At 47.8% G+C, this 19,865-nt stretch overlaps 1 protein-coding gene across 1 annotated transcript in view; it reads left to right on the top strand.

Moving 5' to 3' along the window:
* LOC134565841 (multidrug and toxin extrusion protein 2-like) overlaps positions 1-19,865 on the top strand; it is a 109,380-nt gene that overhangs the window by 22,442 nt on the left and 67,073 nt on the right. Inside the window, exon 2 of the mRNA XM_063425547.1 lies at positions 19,335-19,436. Coding sequence (XP_063281617.1) covers positions 19,335-19,436 — 102 coding nt within the window. The remainder of the gene's footprint in view (positions 1-19,334; positions 19,437-19,865) is intronic.

Raw genomic sequence — 19,865 nt, 5'->3', positions numbered from 1 at the left:
TGTGTGTTCCTTGGTCGCTACAGTTGTTATGTGTACTCCATCGTGGAGTTCGTGTCTCTCTATTTTGTTTGTGATAGTCATCAGCTTTTAGTGTATGTGTCTCCCTGTTCTTCTCATTCCTTTGTTTTATGTGTGTGCAGTGTTTTTCCCTCCTCTTGGGTCAGGAGGGGGGTGAGGGGGTATAGGGAGAGGGGGGATAGGGGGGGTAGGGAGGAAGGTATGGAGGGCATGTATTTCTCCCCGAGGCGCGCCCTGGCCCCCTCCCGTGCTCGCCTCGTCCCTCCCTGTCGGGCGCTCTTCTATTGTGTTATGTCTCAGGCGATGTATAGTATCCAGGGTGTCCATAGCACAGTGTGTTTTTCTTCTCTGCCCATTGTTTCTGCTATTTTGGCTTCTGCCCTTCTTATGTCTTCCACTTTATTCTTCCATTGTTCCAGCGTGGGTGTGTGTTCTTCTCTACAGTGTGCTGGGATTAAGGATTTAGCTGCATTCAGCAGGTGCCTCAGGATTGACTTTTTGTATGAAGGTATGGGCCGGTCCGTGTGGTGTATAAGGGCAGCTCCTATTGTCAGGACCGTGGGGTCTCCTAGGATATGTCGTATTTCCCTTTCGATGTTCCCCCAGTATGGTTTAATTTTGTCACAATCCCACCAGATGTGTTTCAGGGTTCCTGGGCCTTCACCGCATCTCCAGCAGATGTTCGGAATGGTTGGCGCGTAGCGGTTTATCAGGGATGGAGTGCGATACCAGTGCGTGAGAAGTTTATAGTTTACCTCCTGATAATGGAAGCTAGCGGAGCTTTTATGATGCAATGTTAGGATCTTTTCCCACTGATCGTCAGCGAAGGGTTCCCCCGTCCATTCCTCCCACTGCCTTTTGTATAATGCGTTTTCCGTTCTATGTCCTGTCAGTATGTTTTGGTATATCGTGGAGACCCTCCCTTCGGTCCCCGTTGGCTGGGTGCAGAGGTTTTCGAACCACATGAGATCCCTGTGTACTTTAGCTCTATGTGGTAAATTGTGGTAGTAGTGAGTCAGTTGGGCGTAATGAAATTGGTGCATTAGTGTGCATGGTCTCTCCGCTAGTATATCTCGCAGTGGTTTCATACCCGTGTTGCTTAGAGTCTCATATATAGGTATGTAGCCGTCTCGGTGTTCCATCGGCCAAGCCGTCGGTGGTAGACTGTCTCCGAGGTTGGGGTTATACGTGATCGGTATCATTGGGCTAGGCTTGGGAGAGAACTGTCGTCCTTTCCTCAATTCTTTCCAGTGTTTCAGGGTTTGTGTGAGTGGGGAATCCTCCCCCAATATTATGTGAGCGTCTGCTTCTCTGTGCCAAATCAGCGTGTGCAGCTTTTTCCCGGTGGATTCCCTCCATAGCGTTACCCATCTTCTGTCGGGTGCGTCCGTATGAAGTTCCTCAGAAGGTAGTTTTTTAAGCGGAATAAAGTGTGCCATTTTAGAGAACCTATCGGTTACAGTCAAAATTACTGTCTGTCCATCAGATGAAGGAAGATCCACAATAAAGTCAATGGATTAGTGGGTCCATGGTTTCTTGGGTACAGATAGGGGCATTAGGAGTCCCAGGGGTTTAACATTAGGGGACTTACACTGTGTGCAAACACGACAAGCCTGCACATAATCCACCATGTCTTGTTTAAGTGAGGGCCACCAAAACTGTTGAAGGAGACCCTTGTATGTTTTGGTAACCCCTGGATGACCAGCAGTTTTGGCGGTGTGAAATAAAGCTAACAACTTCTTTCTGTCTTTCTCTTTCACGTATAATCTACCAACAGGTGTCTCAGAGGGTGCTTGGGATTGGTATGTCTTGATACCATCAAGGAAAAGAGACGAAACAACCAAACGGGTAGCAGCTATTATCTTAGATGTAGGCACAATGAGTTGAGGAGCGGGGGCAATCGACTCCAAAGGTTCGTATTGTCGGGAGATAGCATCAGCTTTGACATTACGGTATCCAGGCCTATATGTGATAATGTACTGAAAGCGTGAAAGAAATAAAGACCATCTGGCCTGACGAGAGGACAACCTTTTAGCATCAGCTATATAGGAGAGATTCTTATGATCAGTTATAACCAGGATTTTGTGTCTAGCTCCCTCTAATAAGTACCTCCATTCCTTAAAAGTCATCACAATAGCCAATAGTTCTCTGTTCCCGACGTTGTAATTCTTTTCAGAATCAGACAGCCTTTTACAAAAGTAACAACAGGGATGGAGGGGTTCGGCATGCGATCGTCTTTGTGATAACACCGCTCCTACACCTGATTCAGAAGCTTCTACTTCCATAACAAAGGGAAGGGAAGGATCAGGATGCTGTAGCACAGGGGCAGTGGCACATGCTTTTTTGAGAGTCTCGAAGGCCTCAACGGCTTCAGGAGTCCAAACCCTTGGGTGCAAACCTTTTTTAGTCAGTTTCGTGATCGGAGAAATAATTGATGAAAAGTTTTTAATAAACCTCTGATAGTAATAGGCAAACCCTATAAACCGCTGTATTGCCTTAAGTCCTTGGGGAAGAGGCCAAGACAGTATGGCTTCTAATTTAGAAGGATCCATGCTGAATCCCTGTTCAGAAATGACATACCCTAGGAATTGTACAGATTTTTGGTTGAATAAACATTTTTCTAACTTGCAATAAAGACCGTTCTGCAACAATCTCTTAAGCACCATCCTCACATGAGTATGGTGTGACTTCAAATCAGGAGAATATACGAGTATGTCATCAAGATAGACTACGGCACAGATATGCAGTAGATCTCTAAGGACATCATTTATGAGGTCCTGAAACACAGCAGGAGCATTACACAGTCCAAAAGGCATGACTAGATACTCGTAATGTCCACTGCGTGTATTGAATGCTGTTTTCATTCATCATTCTCTTTTATGCGAACCAGGTTATAAGCCCCCCTGAGGTCTAGTTTAGTATAATATCTAGAACCTTTAACACGATCAAACAACTCAGTGATGAGGGGGATAGGATAAGCGTTTTTAACCGTTATATTGTTCAGACCGCTGTAGTCTATACATGGCCTCAAATCACCCTCTTTCTTGGCAACGAAAAAGAAACCAGCAACAGCAGGAGAGGAGGACCTTCTGATAAAACCTTTACTTAAAGATTCCCGTATGTACTCCTCCATGACCTGATTTTCTTTCTCAGAAAGCGGGTAGACCTTACCCCTAGGGGGCATAGTACCTGGTAACAGGTTTATGGCACAATCATAATCACGGTGTGGAGGTAGCTTATCAGCCTCCCTTTTTTCAAAAACCAATGCGAGGTCTGCATACACAGAAGGGACAGAAATAGAAAGCGGTTTAGCAGTGGGCACATTAAGTAAACAAACAGAATGCACACGGGCCATACAGTCTCGTTGACAAGATATCCCCCAGGAGAGTATATCTAAAAAACCCAATCGAGTACTGGGTTGTGTTTAACTAACCAGGGAAAACCCAGAACGATGGAAGCTGTAGGGGAGTCAATTATTTGGAAGGTTAACCTTTCCCTATGCAAGGCACCCACGGTCATAACCATTTCTTGAGTTTCATGGGTCACCAGTTTTTTTTTAAGTGGTCTACCATCTATGGCCTTTTGAATCACAGTCAAGGCTGCGGTTTTAGCAAAGTTCTCATCCATAAGGTTGTCTGCAGCACCTGAATCGATCAAGGCTTTGGTTGTTATAGTGGTTTGATTGACCAAAAGAGTAACCGTAATAAACGGTCTAGAGATGGACACATGAGGGGAAAAGGTCATAACACCCGAGGCCGACCCCTCTCTAGGCCTTAGGTGCTGAAGTTTCCCTGCAGATTAGGGCAGGTTCTTCGGAGATGCCCCCTCTTTCCACAATAAAGGCATAACCCCTCCCTTCTGCGATATGCACTTTCAGCTTCAGTTAACCCTATAGCACCCAATTGCATGGGTTCGGGAGATGGTTGACTAAGAGGAGGTAATGCTAGTAATGCAGTACTGGGTAAAGCAGGTAGCACCTGTGTATTCATCCATCTTTGACTACGCCTCTCTCTAATACGGTTGTCGATAAGAATGATATAATCTATTACATCATCCAGAAGAACAGGCAATTCCCTGGATGCTATCTCATCTAGTATGTAAGCGGCCAAACCCTCCTGAAAGGCTGTTACGAGGGCGTCGTTATTCCAAACCACTTCAGCTGCAAGAGTGCGGAATTCAATAGTATAATCCGCTACTGATCTATTACCTTGTCGGACCCTTATCAGAGCTTTGCCAGCAGAAGCAACCCTACGGGGTTGATCAAATGCGCGTTTAAAAGCTGTCAAAAAGTCTGCAAAGGACATTGGGGACGTATTCTCCCACATGGGATTAGCCCATGCTAAAGCTTTCCCGGACAAGTGGTTAATGAAAAAAGCAATTTTGGTTCTATCAGTGGGGTAGGAACGAGGATTCATCACCAAATGAATATCAATTTGGTTGAGGAAACTACGACACAATGCTGGATTGCCGCTATAGCGCTGTGGCGGTGTCATGTGAACCACGTGAGCAGGAACGGGTACTGGATCGGGAATGGGTTCTGGCACAGCAGCAACAGCTTCTTGAATGGCAGGTTGCAAGTGGGCAGTATGAGCCAGTATGGTTTGTAAAGCCTGGGCAAACTGATCCATACGGTGGTCTAAACCATCCATTCTAGCCTCCTGATTCACTAACAGCTGTGGAATGTCAGCAGGTTCCATGGTGGCCCTGTTGTAATGTCACAATTCGGGAACCTAACACGCTAACAGGTCACAGAAAGTAAAGGGTGCAATACCGGTCGTTAGAATGGCCGGGTTAAGCACACTAAGAATAGTCAGGAGACAAGCCACGTAATGGGAGCCAGAAAAGAGGAGAACAAGAAACAAGCCGAGGTCAAAGGAGTGGAGAATACAGGGATATCGGAAAAACAAGCTAAATAATCGGTAACCAGAGAGAAACATGAGCAGACTGCAATACAGGTATCACAAGACCACAACAGGGCACTGAGAGACAGGAAAGGTAAGTATATAAATCCTGTGGTTAATTCTGATTGTATATCTTCCAATCAGAATTAACAATCACATGTGGGAGATATTTACACCTCCCACTGTGATTATGGTACTGTGGCTTTAACGCCGTGTCACGTGACTGACCCCGGCGTTGGCATAAATGTGCGGGCTCCCTGCATGCAGCGTTATACACGCTGCCGCTGGGAGGCGAGGAGGAGGACGTGAGTGGCGCATAAAACTGAGAGGACGCCGCTCGCCGACAGGTAGTGGATAAAGTGGATTGCAGCCTCCCCTTACAGCCGTCCGTGGAGCCCTGACACTTCGACACTTCGGAAATTCAGCAACTTCGGAACTTCGGCGTTTCGGAATTTCGGGATTTTGGCACCTCGGGACTTCTCTTGCAGCCGCTTGGTAGATAACTCCCTAATTCCCACAGTATCAGGGAGTTATCTACCAAAAGGCTGAAAGACCTAAATTGTTCTTTCAGACAAATTTACTTATACTAAGTAAAAATTACTTAGTATTAGTAAATTTTGCCCCTACTCGCTATACCGCGAGTAGGGGCATGTCTAGTAAACAGTGAGCAGTCACAGGCTTTAAAAAAAAAAAAAATAGTCACAGGTTTTAAAAAAAAAAAAAATAGTGCCCCCCCCACCGAGCGGCGGGCGGGGGCCCTAAATACTAATAAGGGGGGGAACTAATATCCTCCCCCCCCGGCCCCCACCCCTGAGCGGTGGGTGGGGGCCCTAAAAACTAATAAGGAGGAGGAGGAGGGCCAGGGGGGAGGACCTAATGTCCTCCCCCCCTGGCCCCCCACTCCTGAGCGATGGGTGGGGGCTAAAAACTAGAATAAGGGGGGGACCTTATGTCCTCCCCCTGGTCCCCACCCCTCAGCGGCGGGTGGGGGTCCTAAATACTAATAAGGGGGAGGGACCTAAGGTCCTCCCCCCTGGCCTCCACCCCTGAGCGGCGGGTGGGGGCCCTAAATACTAATAAGGGGGGGGACCTAATGTCCTCCCCCCTGGTCCCCACCCCTGAGCGGCGGGTGGGGGCCCTAAATCGTAATAAGGGGGGACCTAGTGTCCTCCCCCCTGGCCCCCACCCCTCTGCGGTGGGTGGGGGCCCTAAATACTAATAAGGAAGGGGACCTAAGGTCCTCCCCCCAGGCCCCCACCCCTGAGCGGCGGGTGGGGGCCCTAAAAAAAATGTGTCCCCCCCAGGTGACTAGGGGTCCCCAAACCCCTAGTCACCCCCTCCCCCCCAATAAAACTTATCCCCCTACCTACCCCCCTCACCCTAAAAACTAATGAGGGGGGACCTTTAACTAAGTACCTGAAAAAATAAAAAACTTACCATTCGATGTTTTCTTTCTTCTAAAATATTATTTTATCAGCCCCAAAAAAAGGCCAAATAAAAAAACATAATTACCGACGCAATTATAAAAAAAAAGAGCGCAAAAAAAAGGAATCCATCTTCACCCATGTAGGGCTCCTCGCAGACTGAGCTCTGCAGGGCGGGGAAGGCTTATAAAGCATTGCCCCGCCCTGCAATTAGGCTCAGAGTACTCTGATTGGTGGGTTTAAGCCATCCAATCAGAGTGCTCTTACAGGTAAATGAAGAGACTGACAGGTAAGTCTCTACATTTACCTGTCACAGCACTCTGATTGGTTGGTTTGAAATCCACCAATCAGAGTGTTCTGTGTCATTTTACACAGCGTGGGAAAGTTCTTTGGAATTTTCCCACGCTGTGTAATTTGACTCATAACTCTCTGATTGGTTACTTAATCCACCAATCAGAGAGTTTGACGCGCGGGTGGGGGCTCAGGAGGGGGGACCTTATCTCCCCGTCCCGAGACTCCCCGAGGGATGCACTCACCCAGCTGTCAGCAGAACAAGCTGCAATAGCGGCAAACATGCTCACGCGCGGTGACAAGACGAAACTCATTGCGGAGCTCTGTACCACTATCCGTGAGGAGGGATCTTGCAGTGTTGGAGCAGAGAGTGGACGACCTGGAAGTACACCAGCTACAAGCCACACAGCACCAACGGTCATCAGAGCTGGCCGCCACAAGGCAGGGTAACATTTTACTAGATCTAAGACGCCAAGTAGAAGACCTTGATAACAGAGGTCGACGCAATAACATACGCATCAGGGGCATGCCGGAATCAGACGGTGAAGCACCACGAGAACTGCTGGAGGGCTTGTTCGTCCAAATCCTAGGAGATGAAGCCCTGACGGACTTCGGGCTGGAGAGAGCGCACAGAGCGCTCAGAGCCCCGCGTAGAGATGGCCTGCCAAGAGACCTGATCTGTTGCCTCCAGTCGTTCCAATTGAAGGAGGCCATAATGAGGGCGGCCCGGGCACAACGCTCAATCCGGTACATGGATTCGCAAATAGCGTTATACCAAGATTTGTCCACCATCACCCTAGACGCACGAAGAGCCTTGAAACCAATTACAAATGTGATGCAGGAGAAGAGGATCCAGGAAAATTGGGGGTACCCGTTTAGCCTGCAGGCCAGAGTGGGGAACCAATGGCACGTCCTGAGGTGGCCAAATGAAATCCCACGCTTCTTGCGCGCAGTGGGTCTGCCGGACATACCCAAATTGGATTCTGGATTACCCGCCTGCCAGGCCAACTGGCCCAACTACCCCAGCAGACATTCTTAGGGAGGGAGCCTTGGGCGGTAGAGCCGGACTGCTTGGGCGGTAGAGCCGGACGACACCTCCCATCTCTCCGGAGAATTTGATGTGGCCCAGAGACACCGGGACTGTTCCCCAAGGGTATGTACTGTCAGGTCCCGCGGTCTCCTCTTCCCCTACCTGTTGGTGAGCGCCGTCCTCAAAGCCCTGTACGCCGCTCACATCCTCCTTCTCGTCTCCCAGCGGCAGAATGTATAACGCTGCACGCTAAGAGACCGCGCATTTATACAAACGCCGGGGTCAGCCACGTGACCCGGCGTTAAAGTCACAGCACTACAATCACAGTGGGAGGTATAGATATCTCCCACATGTGATTGTTAATTCTCATTGGAAGATATACAATCAGAATTAACCACATGATTTAATTACTTACCCTTCTTGTCTCTCAGTGCCCTGTTGTGGTCTTTGATACCTGTATTGCAGTTTGCTCGTGTGTCTCTCTGGTTACCGAATATTTCGCTTGTTATTCCGTTTCTCCTGTATTCTCCATTCCTTTGACCTCGGCTTCTTTCTCGTTCTCCTGCTTTCTGGGTCCCTTTACTTGGCTTGTCTCCTGACTATTCTTAATGTGCTTAACCCTTTACTTTCTGTGACCTGTTAGCGTGTTAGGTTCCCGAATCGTGACATGTACTACTCCCCCCACATGCCAAAGGCCCCACGCCAACCCTGAGGATACCACCGCCCATGGGGGGTATAGTAATTGGGAGGGGTATGGGACAGGGGATGTGGGTCATACCGGGATACCCAAGCGAACTGCCATACAAGGAGTCCTTTAACACCCCAGGGGGGATAGGATAGATTGGGTGGATGGATTGGGGTGAAGGGGGGATTTTGCCCTGATGGTCTGGGGGAAAGTCACGCATGGAGGGACTGTGGGTTTGCTATGCGCAGCTTTTCAATGGCCACGAGATAATAAGAAGACAAAGAAATGAGGCCACCCGAACACTGACAGCTGTATGATTGGCAACCCTGGGCCACAGGCCGCAGAAGGGGCTGGGAGGGAGGTGGGGGGTGGGCCACCGTCCCATCACAAGCTGGGGCAGGGTTAGGCGTGATGTGGGGCGACTGCGTTTCCGGGGGGCTCCTAGAGGGACGTTGTAAAAGGTGACCCTACTAAGTTTGCATTGTTAAGTGACATACCATGTTTTAAGTTATGTAACTGTTTAACCGCATTATAATTCACGGGTCCGGTGGCGTACACATGACCTATGGGGCCCCGGTGCGAAAATTGATCCGTGGGCCCCCCCCCGCACGCTTACTCTGCGCAGGCCGGGGCCGCAACACATGGCGGCGGGCACCTGGTCGCAGGGGTTGCAGGGTTGCGACCCCTGCGACCGCGGTATGTACACCAGTGCATGCAGATGCACACACACTTAACCCCTTAAGGACCAAACTTCTGTAATAAAAGGGAATCATGACATGTCACACATGTCATGTGTCCTTAAGGGGTTAAAGGACCACTACAGACACCCAGATCACATCAGCTCAATGAAGTGGTCTGGGTGTCAGGTCCCTCTAGTTTTAACCCTGCAGCTAAAAGCATAGCAGTTTCAGAGAAACTGCTATATTTCACTGAGGGTTAATCCAGCCTCTAGCGGCTGTCTCACTGACAGCCGCTAGAGGAGCTTCCGCGATTCTAAGACACAACGGCCATAGGAAAGCATTGAGTAATGCTTTCCTATGGGCTGTTTGAATGCGCGCACGGCTCTTGCCGTGCATGCGCATTCGGAGCTGAGCGGCGGAGGGATCCCCAGCGCCAAGGGAGTCCGGCGCTGGAGAAAGGTAAGTGCTGAAGACACACACACACTCTCACGAACAGACGCATACACACTAGCTAACAGACACACACATTTACTGACAGAGACACACTCAGCGACAGACATACATACACACTCACTTACAAAACATACACTCTCACTGACAAACACACACTCACTAACAGACATCAAACAGACTCACTAACACAAACACACTCAGTAACAGACACACACAGTAACACTCACTAGCAGACACACACTCACTGACACTAACACTAACACACACACTAACACTCACACTAACACTCACACTAACACTCACAGTAACACTCACAGTAACACTCACAGTAACACTAACACACACACACTAACACTCACAGTAACACTAACACACACACACACTAACACTCACAGTAACACACACACACACACACACTAACACATTTTTTTTTATTTAATCCCCCCAGCCTCCTTACCTTTTGGAGTGCTGAGGGGATTCCCTGGGGTCCAGTGGTGCTGCTGGGCTCCTGGGGGCCGGTCACCCGGCGGGCAGTCAGGCTGGCCGGTGCGCGAGGGAGCACTCTCCACTGAGTGCTTCCTCTTCAGCTCCCTCGCGCGCCGCGTACTGATACCGGCGCCGGAAGATGACGTCATCTTCCGGCTCCGGTATCAGTGCGGTGCGCGAGGGAGCTGAAGAGGAAGCACTCAGGGGAGAGTGCTCCCTCGCGCAGCGGCCAGCCTGACTGCCCGCCGGGTGTAAGCAGGGCCAGCCTCGGGGGGCCCGGAGGTGGCCGGCTCCTGGGCCCCCCAGGAGAAGAGGCTGGCCCAGAGCGTATATACAGGGTCGCAGGGGCGGCCGGGCCCCCTGGTGGGCCGGGCCCGGTCGCAGCCGCGACCCCTGCGACCCTGGTATGTACGCCACTGCACGGGTCCCATACCAGAGACAACCTACGGAGGGGGCCCAGGAAGCTGGGACTGCCCCATTACGTTGCACACCCATACTAGCCTGAGGAGACGAATGACAGAAGGTTAGGCCCCTGCGAAAAGGGAGTAAGCACTGACAGGAACCCTCAACATAGCTGGACAGAATAGACACGACGGGGATTCCCCCACACTCAGAGCATGACCCGATCAACACATGGGGCCCGGGGGGCGACCTAGCCCGGGGTGTGTACCCCACACAACATAAATCAGGGAGGTATACCGGGAACTAGCCCATTTGCTGACGCACCCAGCGGGTTGGGAGCCGAAGGAGCCCGCCAACGACATCACCTACACGATAGGGCGACTGATACCATAGGTGGCCTTCCCCACACCCCGCGCAACTGACCTGCACTGTAAATACCGGTCAGGGTTCGGAGAGGTCGCTGTTAAAGGACCCCCGAACGACTGTACCTGACCGAGGTTCGAAGTTTCTATTAGTTCTCCAACTGACTTGTCCAAAACCGGACAGTTAAATACCCCACCGACTTCCCCCCCCCCTCTTTCCTGAAGACAACCACTACCATCCGAAAGGGCGTACCCTCTTCCATTCCCCCGGTAAGCCCGGGTGGAGGGCCCACATTGGGAGGACATGGCGATTTTTAGACCGGCGCAGCTTAACTTGTGGTCCCACAACGTCAGGGGTCTCAATTTACCCGAGAAACGCGCACAGCTGTTACGTAGGCTTTGGGCGGAAAAGGTGTCCATAGCGTTCCTGCAGGAGATGCATTTTAGAGGTAGCGACGCACCGAAACTCGAGAACAGGCGCTTCCCACAGGGTTATTACGCTAACCACCCAGACGCAAAGAAGTGGCGAGGAGTGGCGATCCTTTTCGCACACACGGTGCCGTTCCGACACAAAGAGACACTCATAGACCCAGGCGGACGGTATATCTTCCTCAAGGGCTCCATCAATGGCAGCACACCTTTCTTGCTAGGACCCTAACCAAGCTTGACAGGTTCAGAGAAGGCCTCTTGGTACTGGCGGGAGACCTCAATGCCCCATTGGACCCAAACCTGGACTCCTCGCGGGGCACAAGCACGATTCTAGCGCACTGTCTGCGATCGATACGGCGATCCAAGACTGGGTTAGTAGACAGTTGGACAGTGACACACCCGGATGACAAGGATTTCTCCTACTACTCATCGGTACACAAACAATACAGCAGAATAGACTACATATTCTTGCCCCAAGAAAGTCTGTCTCTTCTCCAAGAGGCAAAAATAGGAATACAAATAGGAATAATACATCAGTCCTACCATGCACCGGTCCTAGTAAGAATGAAATCCCCGTTGTTTAAGCCCGCGGAACGCCAGTGGAAACTCAATGAGTTGGGCGGATGTGCTGGCGAAACGCCAGTGGAAACTCAATGAGTCTTTGCTGGAAGACCTGGAGGCCAGCACATCCGCCCGACAGATTATCACAAGCTACTTTGAAACGAATGACACCGCATACATGTCCCCTCTGACACTGTGGGAGGCTCATTATTGTGTTATTCGAGGTCACTTCATATCCATTGGCACACAACGCAGGAAAAACAGAGCACGTGGAATCTCTGACCTAACGAAAAAGATAGCCGAACTAGAAAACTCACACAAACACACACTGGACGACAAAGTCTATTTACAACTCACAGAAGCCCGCAGGGCACTCGCGGACCTCCTATCCCAGGGCCTGCTGCACACCTTGAGGAAATCCGCAAGGTTCTTTTACGAGCACTCCAACAAGAGTGGCAGACTCCTGGCAAAAATGCTCCAGGAGAAACGGAGATCCCAACACATACACAAGATAAGCACAAACACAAAACGGACAAACCACTGGAATGCCGGAGGGCATCCTGGAAGCATTCAGGGCTTATTACATGGACCTGTACAACCAGTCAAACCCAACAGGGAGCTGCAGCACAAACTCATCACCGACAAGTCACGGACTACCTGGCTCAACATGTCACCCGTAAACTCACACCAGAACTCGCAGAAGAACTTGACAGTCCCCTGACCTTGGAGGAACTAACGGCGGCACTGAAGAAATCGAAACCACATCGAGCACCAGGCCCTGACGGCCTCCCCCTGACGTACCTACGGACATTCCGAGAAGTGCTCTTGCCAAGACTTCTGGCGAGCCTAAACGCCATACGGGAGGGAGGAACGTTTCCCACAGATACCCTGGCGGCCATAGTCACGGTGATCCCCAAGGAAGGGAAGGATCCATCTAACTGCGCTAGCTACAGGCCGATTTCACTGCTGAATGCCGACCTCAAATTGTTCACGAAGGCGCTCTCACTGAGGTTATCCCGGATTTTGCCGGGTCTGATTCATCCGGATCAGGTCGGTTTCATCCCAGGTAGGGAAGCCAGAGATGATACCATACGGGCGCTGAATATTATCCATAGTGCAAGATCCAGGAAACGGGACGTCGTCCTCCTCTCGACGGACGCCGAAAAGGCATTCGATCGGGTAAACTGGGTATACCTGAATGAAACGCTACGGCACCTAGGCTTTGGAACTTACATGCGCTCGTGGATCTCGGCCCTGTACACTACACGACTGCCCGGATACGCGTGAATGGAGCCCTAACAAAACCGTTCCCAATATGCAATGGGACCCGCCAGGGTTGTCCCCTGTCCCCCCTTCTGTTTGCCCTCACCCTGAAACCATTCCTGGAGGCGATCAGACGGGATGGGGGAATAACGGGGGTTCGAGTGGGCACGGAGGAACATAAGGTGCGGCCTACACCGATGATATGTTGTTCTTTCTGGAACAGCCCTTGATCTCGGTACCCAACCTGCTACAGGCTTTCCACGGATTCCGCCAAGTATCCAATCTGAAACTCAAGCTCGATAAGTCGGAAGCTATGCCGATAATGCGTAATGAAGACGATGTCCATAGACTCAGTGCCCAATTCACCTTCTCGTGGTGCGCGGTGAAGCTGCGATACCTGGGCACCTGGCTACCGAAAGATCTGACGCAGGTATACCAGCTGAACTTCCTACCTCTCCTCAGGACCATACAACAGGACCTCCAACGCTGGACGACACACTACATCACCTGGTTTGGCCGTATTAACGCGGTCAAGATGAATGTGTTGCAGCGGCTGCTGTACATCTTTGCCACCCTGCTAATGTCAATCCCACAATCATTCTTCAAATCGGTAGATACGGCCATACGCGGGTTCGTGTGGAACCATAGACCATCACGCATCCGCAGATCGGTCCTGGAGCGACCCAAATTAGCAGGGGGGCTGGGGCTGCCGTCGGCGTCCACTTACTACAGAGCCACGCATCTGCACAGGATCATGGACTGGCACATAAGCTCAAGCACGAAACACTGGGTGACCATGGAACTACAGCAAACACAGGGCAGGATTCCCTCGAGACTTTGGCTGGGGGGCACCACATTCACGGAGCTATGCACAGATAACCCCATGATAGATGCGACACTCAAAATCTGGTGCAAAATCCGCTACACCCATCAGTTAACAACCTCACCAAGCCCACTGACCCCAATCACGCACAACCCGAACCTGGCTGGGGGCCTACCCCCAGCGGCGTTTGGGAACTTCCAACAGACGGATTGGCTGTATGTGGGTCAGTGGTGCTCGGGGGGAGCGCTTCGCCCACTACCCGACCTGATGGGGGACTCGCAACCCACCCAGTTAGATAAATTTCGTTACCACCAAGTGCAAAATTATGTTGCCAGACTAACCGGTAAAGACCACCTTCATAGACAACTCTCGGATTTTGAACGGCTATGCACGAGTAGGGAACACATTGAACATGGGGTGTCACTCCTGCATGGAACCCTACGAGGGGCCACGGACACCAGCCCCCTACGATACATGAGCAAGTGAGAACAGGAAACCGGCACACTACTCTCCGATCGGGAATGGGACAAGATAGTCCTCCTAACACACAAATGCTCTATCAGTTCAAAGATTCAAGAGACCAGCTACAAATTATTGTCACATTGGTACCGAACGCCTAAAACCCTTAGACACTTTGACGGAGCCAATGCGGGCGAATGCTGGAGGTGCGGCACGGCTCTGGGAACAAGCCTACATATCTGGTGGTCATGCCCACGCATAACGACATACTGGCAGCTGATCAAGACGAAAATCAAAGAAATCACTGGGGACGACCTCCCCCTACAACCCATGACGATGCTCCTACACCATACACCCATCCCCACGCAGAAATACAAACACTCCCTTACCATCCATTTGTTGAATGCCACGAAGGCATTGATACCCCTGCACTGGAAACACACATCGACACCCACCTTCAGACAATGGGTAGACAAGGTCAGAGACAGACGAGAGCCAAACACCGGCCGAACAGAACAAGTCCGGCACCCGCCACACAGATAGGCCAACATTGCAGCTGATGACAAGTGGAAACACACTTAGGCACAGGTACCAGAAGTCGCCCAGACATGGGCTCTAAGACAAACATAGACCGAAAACCACAGTGAGCCAACTCAACACAGAGCCCCACTAACAAAAGACTCACTGGGGGCGATGAATACCCCCCCCCCCCGCGCTAATGAGCCTTTGAACATACACGCTCCACAAGATCCAGAGGCTAGAACCTAACGCTGTAAAACCCAGAAAACCCCACACAGACAGAGCTTGACTAAAGGCTAGCTTGACAAAGGCATTAGAGCACTAAGGTGACACCCTAGCAAGATTGAGACAGGAGCTAAGCCGACAATAATAGGGGGAGATGAACTTCTTACCACCAACCGAAGGTGCACGAAACTGAGGCCAGATAGACACCAACCGAGATTAGCATGCTCCAAAGGATAAGAAGACCTAGCTAGACTCGTTTCCCCAAGACACGTTCCCTATCACTTTTATATCTGCACAATCGAAGTAAACATGTTAGCACTTGTTAAACACAGAGAATTGTTTGTCAATTAAGTTATGTAATACTGTTGATAACTTGGAAAATCTCAATAAAAAATGATTGACAAAAAAAATAAAAAAAATAAAATTAATAATTTAAAACATTAATAAATCACAGGTATAAGGATAAAAAACGCGTATCACCTAATCAAGGCTTCCTCAGTTTGTCTGATTAGTCCCTGTGCATAGTGTCTCTTTTATACCAACCACGTAGGTCTCATTTTCGGTTTAGGCGTGCGGTTCACGCCTCCTTGTGGTGTTCTTTATAAGTGTATTAATACACTTAGAAAGCCTTGATTAGGTGAAACACATTTTTTTTTTATCCTTTATACCTGTGATTTAATAATATTTGTTTTCAATTATTCATTTTTAATTTTTGAATCACTGTATTAAAAAAAAAAAATTCTATATCTGGATTTGTGGATTTTACTCATCTTAAATCCAAAGGGTGGTGTTCCCCTCACAATTAGGCGCACTGCTACTGAAATGGAGCCTATTGAAAGGCTCTGGAACACGCAAGTGGCTCATTTTTACACTTATATTCTGTGAATTATTCAAACATATTGCACTGGATCCTTCTGTTATTTTTGTATTTGAGGTAAAGAACTAGCAGTGACAAGAGTGAAGGAGTCCCCTCAAAAAGAGGCTCCAAGGTGCACGATCTAGAGACAGATTTATTGCCTCTGAGCAATGTGAGTGAGAGTCCTTAGTGCTTTAGTGGGAATATTTTTGTTTCTTGTACAAATGATCTTCACTGTTAGTGTTTTTTCTTATATTTTCTCTCTGAGGTACGCTGCCATCCAGAGTAATATCTGCTAAGTATTTTTTACTCACATATTTTTTGGGCAACACAGCAATAATAATGTATGAAACATTGTTTTGCACAATTGTGATGTTGTAAATACGTAAAAGGATTTTGGAGCACGCATGTGAAAGTGTTGACAAATAATTTTTTTGCACTAATTTATTGTTTATTATAGCATGAAAACTTTATAACACCAATTACGGTTTATTGTCTGTAAATTGGTATTGGAGCACTTTTGAAGAGTGTAGTTTCTATATTTGCATAGTCTGGAAAAATATATAGCGCGGTTGAGTCTGAATACAAAACCTGGCTATCAAAATAATATGGTCAGAGACCCCAATGAAACAAAGTATATACAAGTGATCCTACAATCCCATGCCAACCCAGAGTAGTAAAGATAAGGAGATAATTTAGTGGATATCCTCACTCCACCCTAGTAATGAGCTTTATTGTAATCTGATATAGGGATGTGAGTGCCAAGTAACTGAATCTCCACAATCTATACACCCTAGGGAATGGCAATGTTAGGATAAATAAAGGCTCAAAATTTGAGCTATCTCCAGGACAGAGAGAGATGGAAACTGATATAGGAGTAAAAAGTCAGTCAAAATCAGACTGATCGTTTAAATTAAGAAAGCCTCTCTCCCTGTAAAACTAACTAGACAGGCATAGGAAAGAAAAGAAGGAAGTTAAATTAAATAGTGATCATGGTGCTACAAACACCAGTGCCCAGTGCAGAAAAAACGGCCAACGTACGTTTCGGTGCTAAGGAGATGCACCTTCGTCAGGGGACAACATATGACTGATAGGAAGCCACTTAAATACCCAAACTGCCAGGGGACATGAATACCTTATGGCCAATAGGATGTAGGGGTGTGTATCACCAGCTGTCTGTAATATCCTAGCTATCAGACTGCGACCGCATCAACTACGAATCACGTAGTGAGTATGGAGGAGGAGTCCAGAGCCGGTCACGTGACCCGCCGTGCCGCGCGTCACATGACGCATCTGGCACTTCCCCAACTGGGCGGGGCCCGCTCGTCATCGCCGCTCGGCTCCGCCCATCATCCTCACGTGGGCGGACCCCAGATGACAGCGGGGCAGAACTGAAGTGTCTCAATATAAGGATAAACCGAAAGTGCCCATAATGCAAGTAGATGCATATATGTCCCCATCCATGTCTTGCCATAACCTAGCACCTATGTATGCTATGTAATAAGTGGAATATCCAATCTTGTCCCTAAACAGATATGTTTAGGGGATACTCTGATACATGGTCTCCTGCAGATGTTATAAACAGTTGGGGAAGTGCCGGATGCGTCATGTGACGCGCGGCACGGGGGGTCACATGACCGGCTCTGGACTCCTCCTCCATACTCACTACGTGATTCGTAGTTGATGCGGTCGCAGTCTGATAGCTAGGATATTACAGACAGCTGGTGATACACACCCCTACATCCTATTGGCCATAAGGTATTCATGTCCCCTGGCAGTTTCATGTCCCCTGGCAGAAACGTATGTTGGGCGTTTTTTCTGCACTGGGCACTGGTGTTTGTAGCACCATGATCACTATTTAATTGAATTTCCTTCTTTTCTTTCCTATGCCTGTCTAGTTAGTTTTACAGGGAGAGAGGCTTTCTTAATTTAAACTATCAGTCTGATTTTGACTGACTTTTTACTCCTATATCAGTTTCCATCTCTCTCTGTCCTGGAGATAGCTCAAATTTTGAGCCTTTATTTATCCTAACATTGACATTCCCTAGGGTGTATAGATTATGGAGATTCAGTTATTTGGCACTCACATCCCTATAGCAGATTACAATAAAGCTCATTACTAGGGTGGAGTGAGGATATCCACTAAATTATCTCCTTATCTTTACTACTCTGGGTTGGCATGGGATTGTAGGATCACTTGTATATACTTTGTTTGATTGGGGTCTCTGACCATATTATTTTGATAGCCAGGTTTTGTATTCAGACTCAACCGCGCTATATATTTTTCCAGACTATGCAGAGAGTCTCACTTACATACTGAGACTGTTTGCATATTTCATTGTTTATTGTTCTGCTTCTACTTGGGGTTAAGCCCCTCTGAGACATCTGGAGTCTCATATCGGTACTCCTGTCTCTGCGTAACACCTGTAACCACTGCCCCCTCTTGGGAGATTTTGGGGTAGTGTGCACGGGTGTTACACAGGGACATAGAACTTTTTGTTCTTTGTGTTTTTTAGTTTCTATATTTACCTACAGTTAATTACCTACCTACACTGTTAATTGACACTCAACGTTTTTTACAAGTGTCCCTAGGGTTGACATTTAGATAGTGTTGAGCAGCTGATAGATCTAACTTTTTATTGACTTAAAATTATCTCTTAAGCGCCTTTTATATATATTGAAATTCTAATAACCCATTGTTTTCTTGTTACAGTTGCTCTTTTTATAAACTAAAAATGTCAACCTCTCATAATTAGTCAAATCCCTTGACATATTTCGCTGCTAAGTAATTTTTACTCACATAATATTTATTATTTTTTGGGTAACACAGTAATAATAATGTATGACACATTGTTTTGCACAATTGTGATGTTGTAAATACTTAGAAGGATTTTGGAGCACGCATATGAAAGTGTTGACAAATCATTTTTTGGAACTAATTTATTGTTTATTATTTCTTGAGCACTTTATAACACCAATTACGGGTTATTGTCTAAAAATTGGTATTGGAGCACTTTGGAAGAGTGAATTTTCTATATTTACCTACAGTTTTAAGCGCTACACTATTAATTCACACTCAACGTATAATGGATTATATCAGCTATTTTTATAGTTTTGCAGATGCATGAATTATTCTAGGAAGTGGAACACATGATAGAAACTCAACTATTGGAAAAGACAGGAAAGTTTGAAACAGACAGCTAGGAGATAGCCAGATAAGAAACAACATATTTTCAAACCGTTCTATGAAATCTTATCTCAGGAGGAGCTCTGACTGTTATACGCCTGTTACTGATGACTTTCTAGATTGCGTGTAAAATAGTTTGGCTCTTGTAAGTTCCATTAGCCACGTTATATATTACAATTAAGATTTTCCAATAAAACATTAATTTTATAGCGCATGATATACAAAATATGGTTTGTTTTTAATTAAAATTATCTTGACATTTTTTTTTTCTTGGGTTCAGATTCTTTCACAGCTGCTATGCTTTTCCATAAACATTGTCAGCTCCATATTCTGTGGTCATCTGGGCAAAGTAGAACTGGATGCTGTAACACTTGCCAATGCAGTAAGTTTCAAAATGACTTTTTTTTTCTCGATTATTCTAAGAAGAGAGGCAGTAATTGTAAGTGAAAGTCAAATCAATTGCTCAGCACACAGTTACTCATTTGACTGTAAAGATTCATGCTAAAGTTTTACAGCTAATATATCAGCCTTAAAAGGTCATTTAAGCGCTTTAACAAATTTGCATTATTGCAAAGGTAATGGTGCACAGAGTACCCTACACCCATGTTTAACTCATAGAGTGGCTTATAAATGCAGTGATTTGTACAAATTCATTCATTTTAACCTAGCCACTCAGAGCTGTGAAATCAGTAGACTGATATAATGCTGCCCAATATAAATTTCATCCAAGCGCTGCACACACCACATGCAGGCTCTAGCTCTACACATAGATGTACCAAACACTTAACTGGGCTGTGGGTAAACTGCTAGC

The sequence above is a fragment of the Pelobates fuscus genome, chromosome 1 (genome assembly GCF_036172605.1).
Source record: "Pelobates fuscus isolate aPelFus1 chromosome 1, aPelFus1.pri, whole genome shotgun sequence".
NCBI lineage: Eukaryota > Metazoa > Chordata > Amphibia > Anura > Pelobatidae > Pelobates > Pelobates fuscus.
The sequence above is the reverse complement of the archived record's forward strand: the minus strand, read 5'-3'. Positions and strand labels throughout refer to the sequence as shown.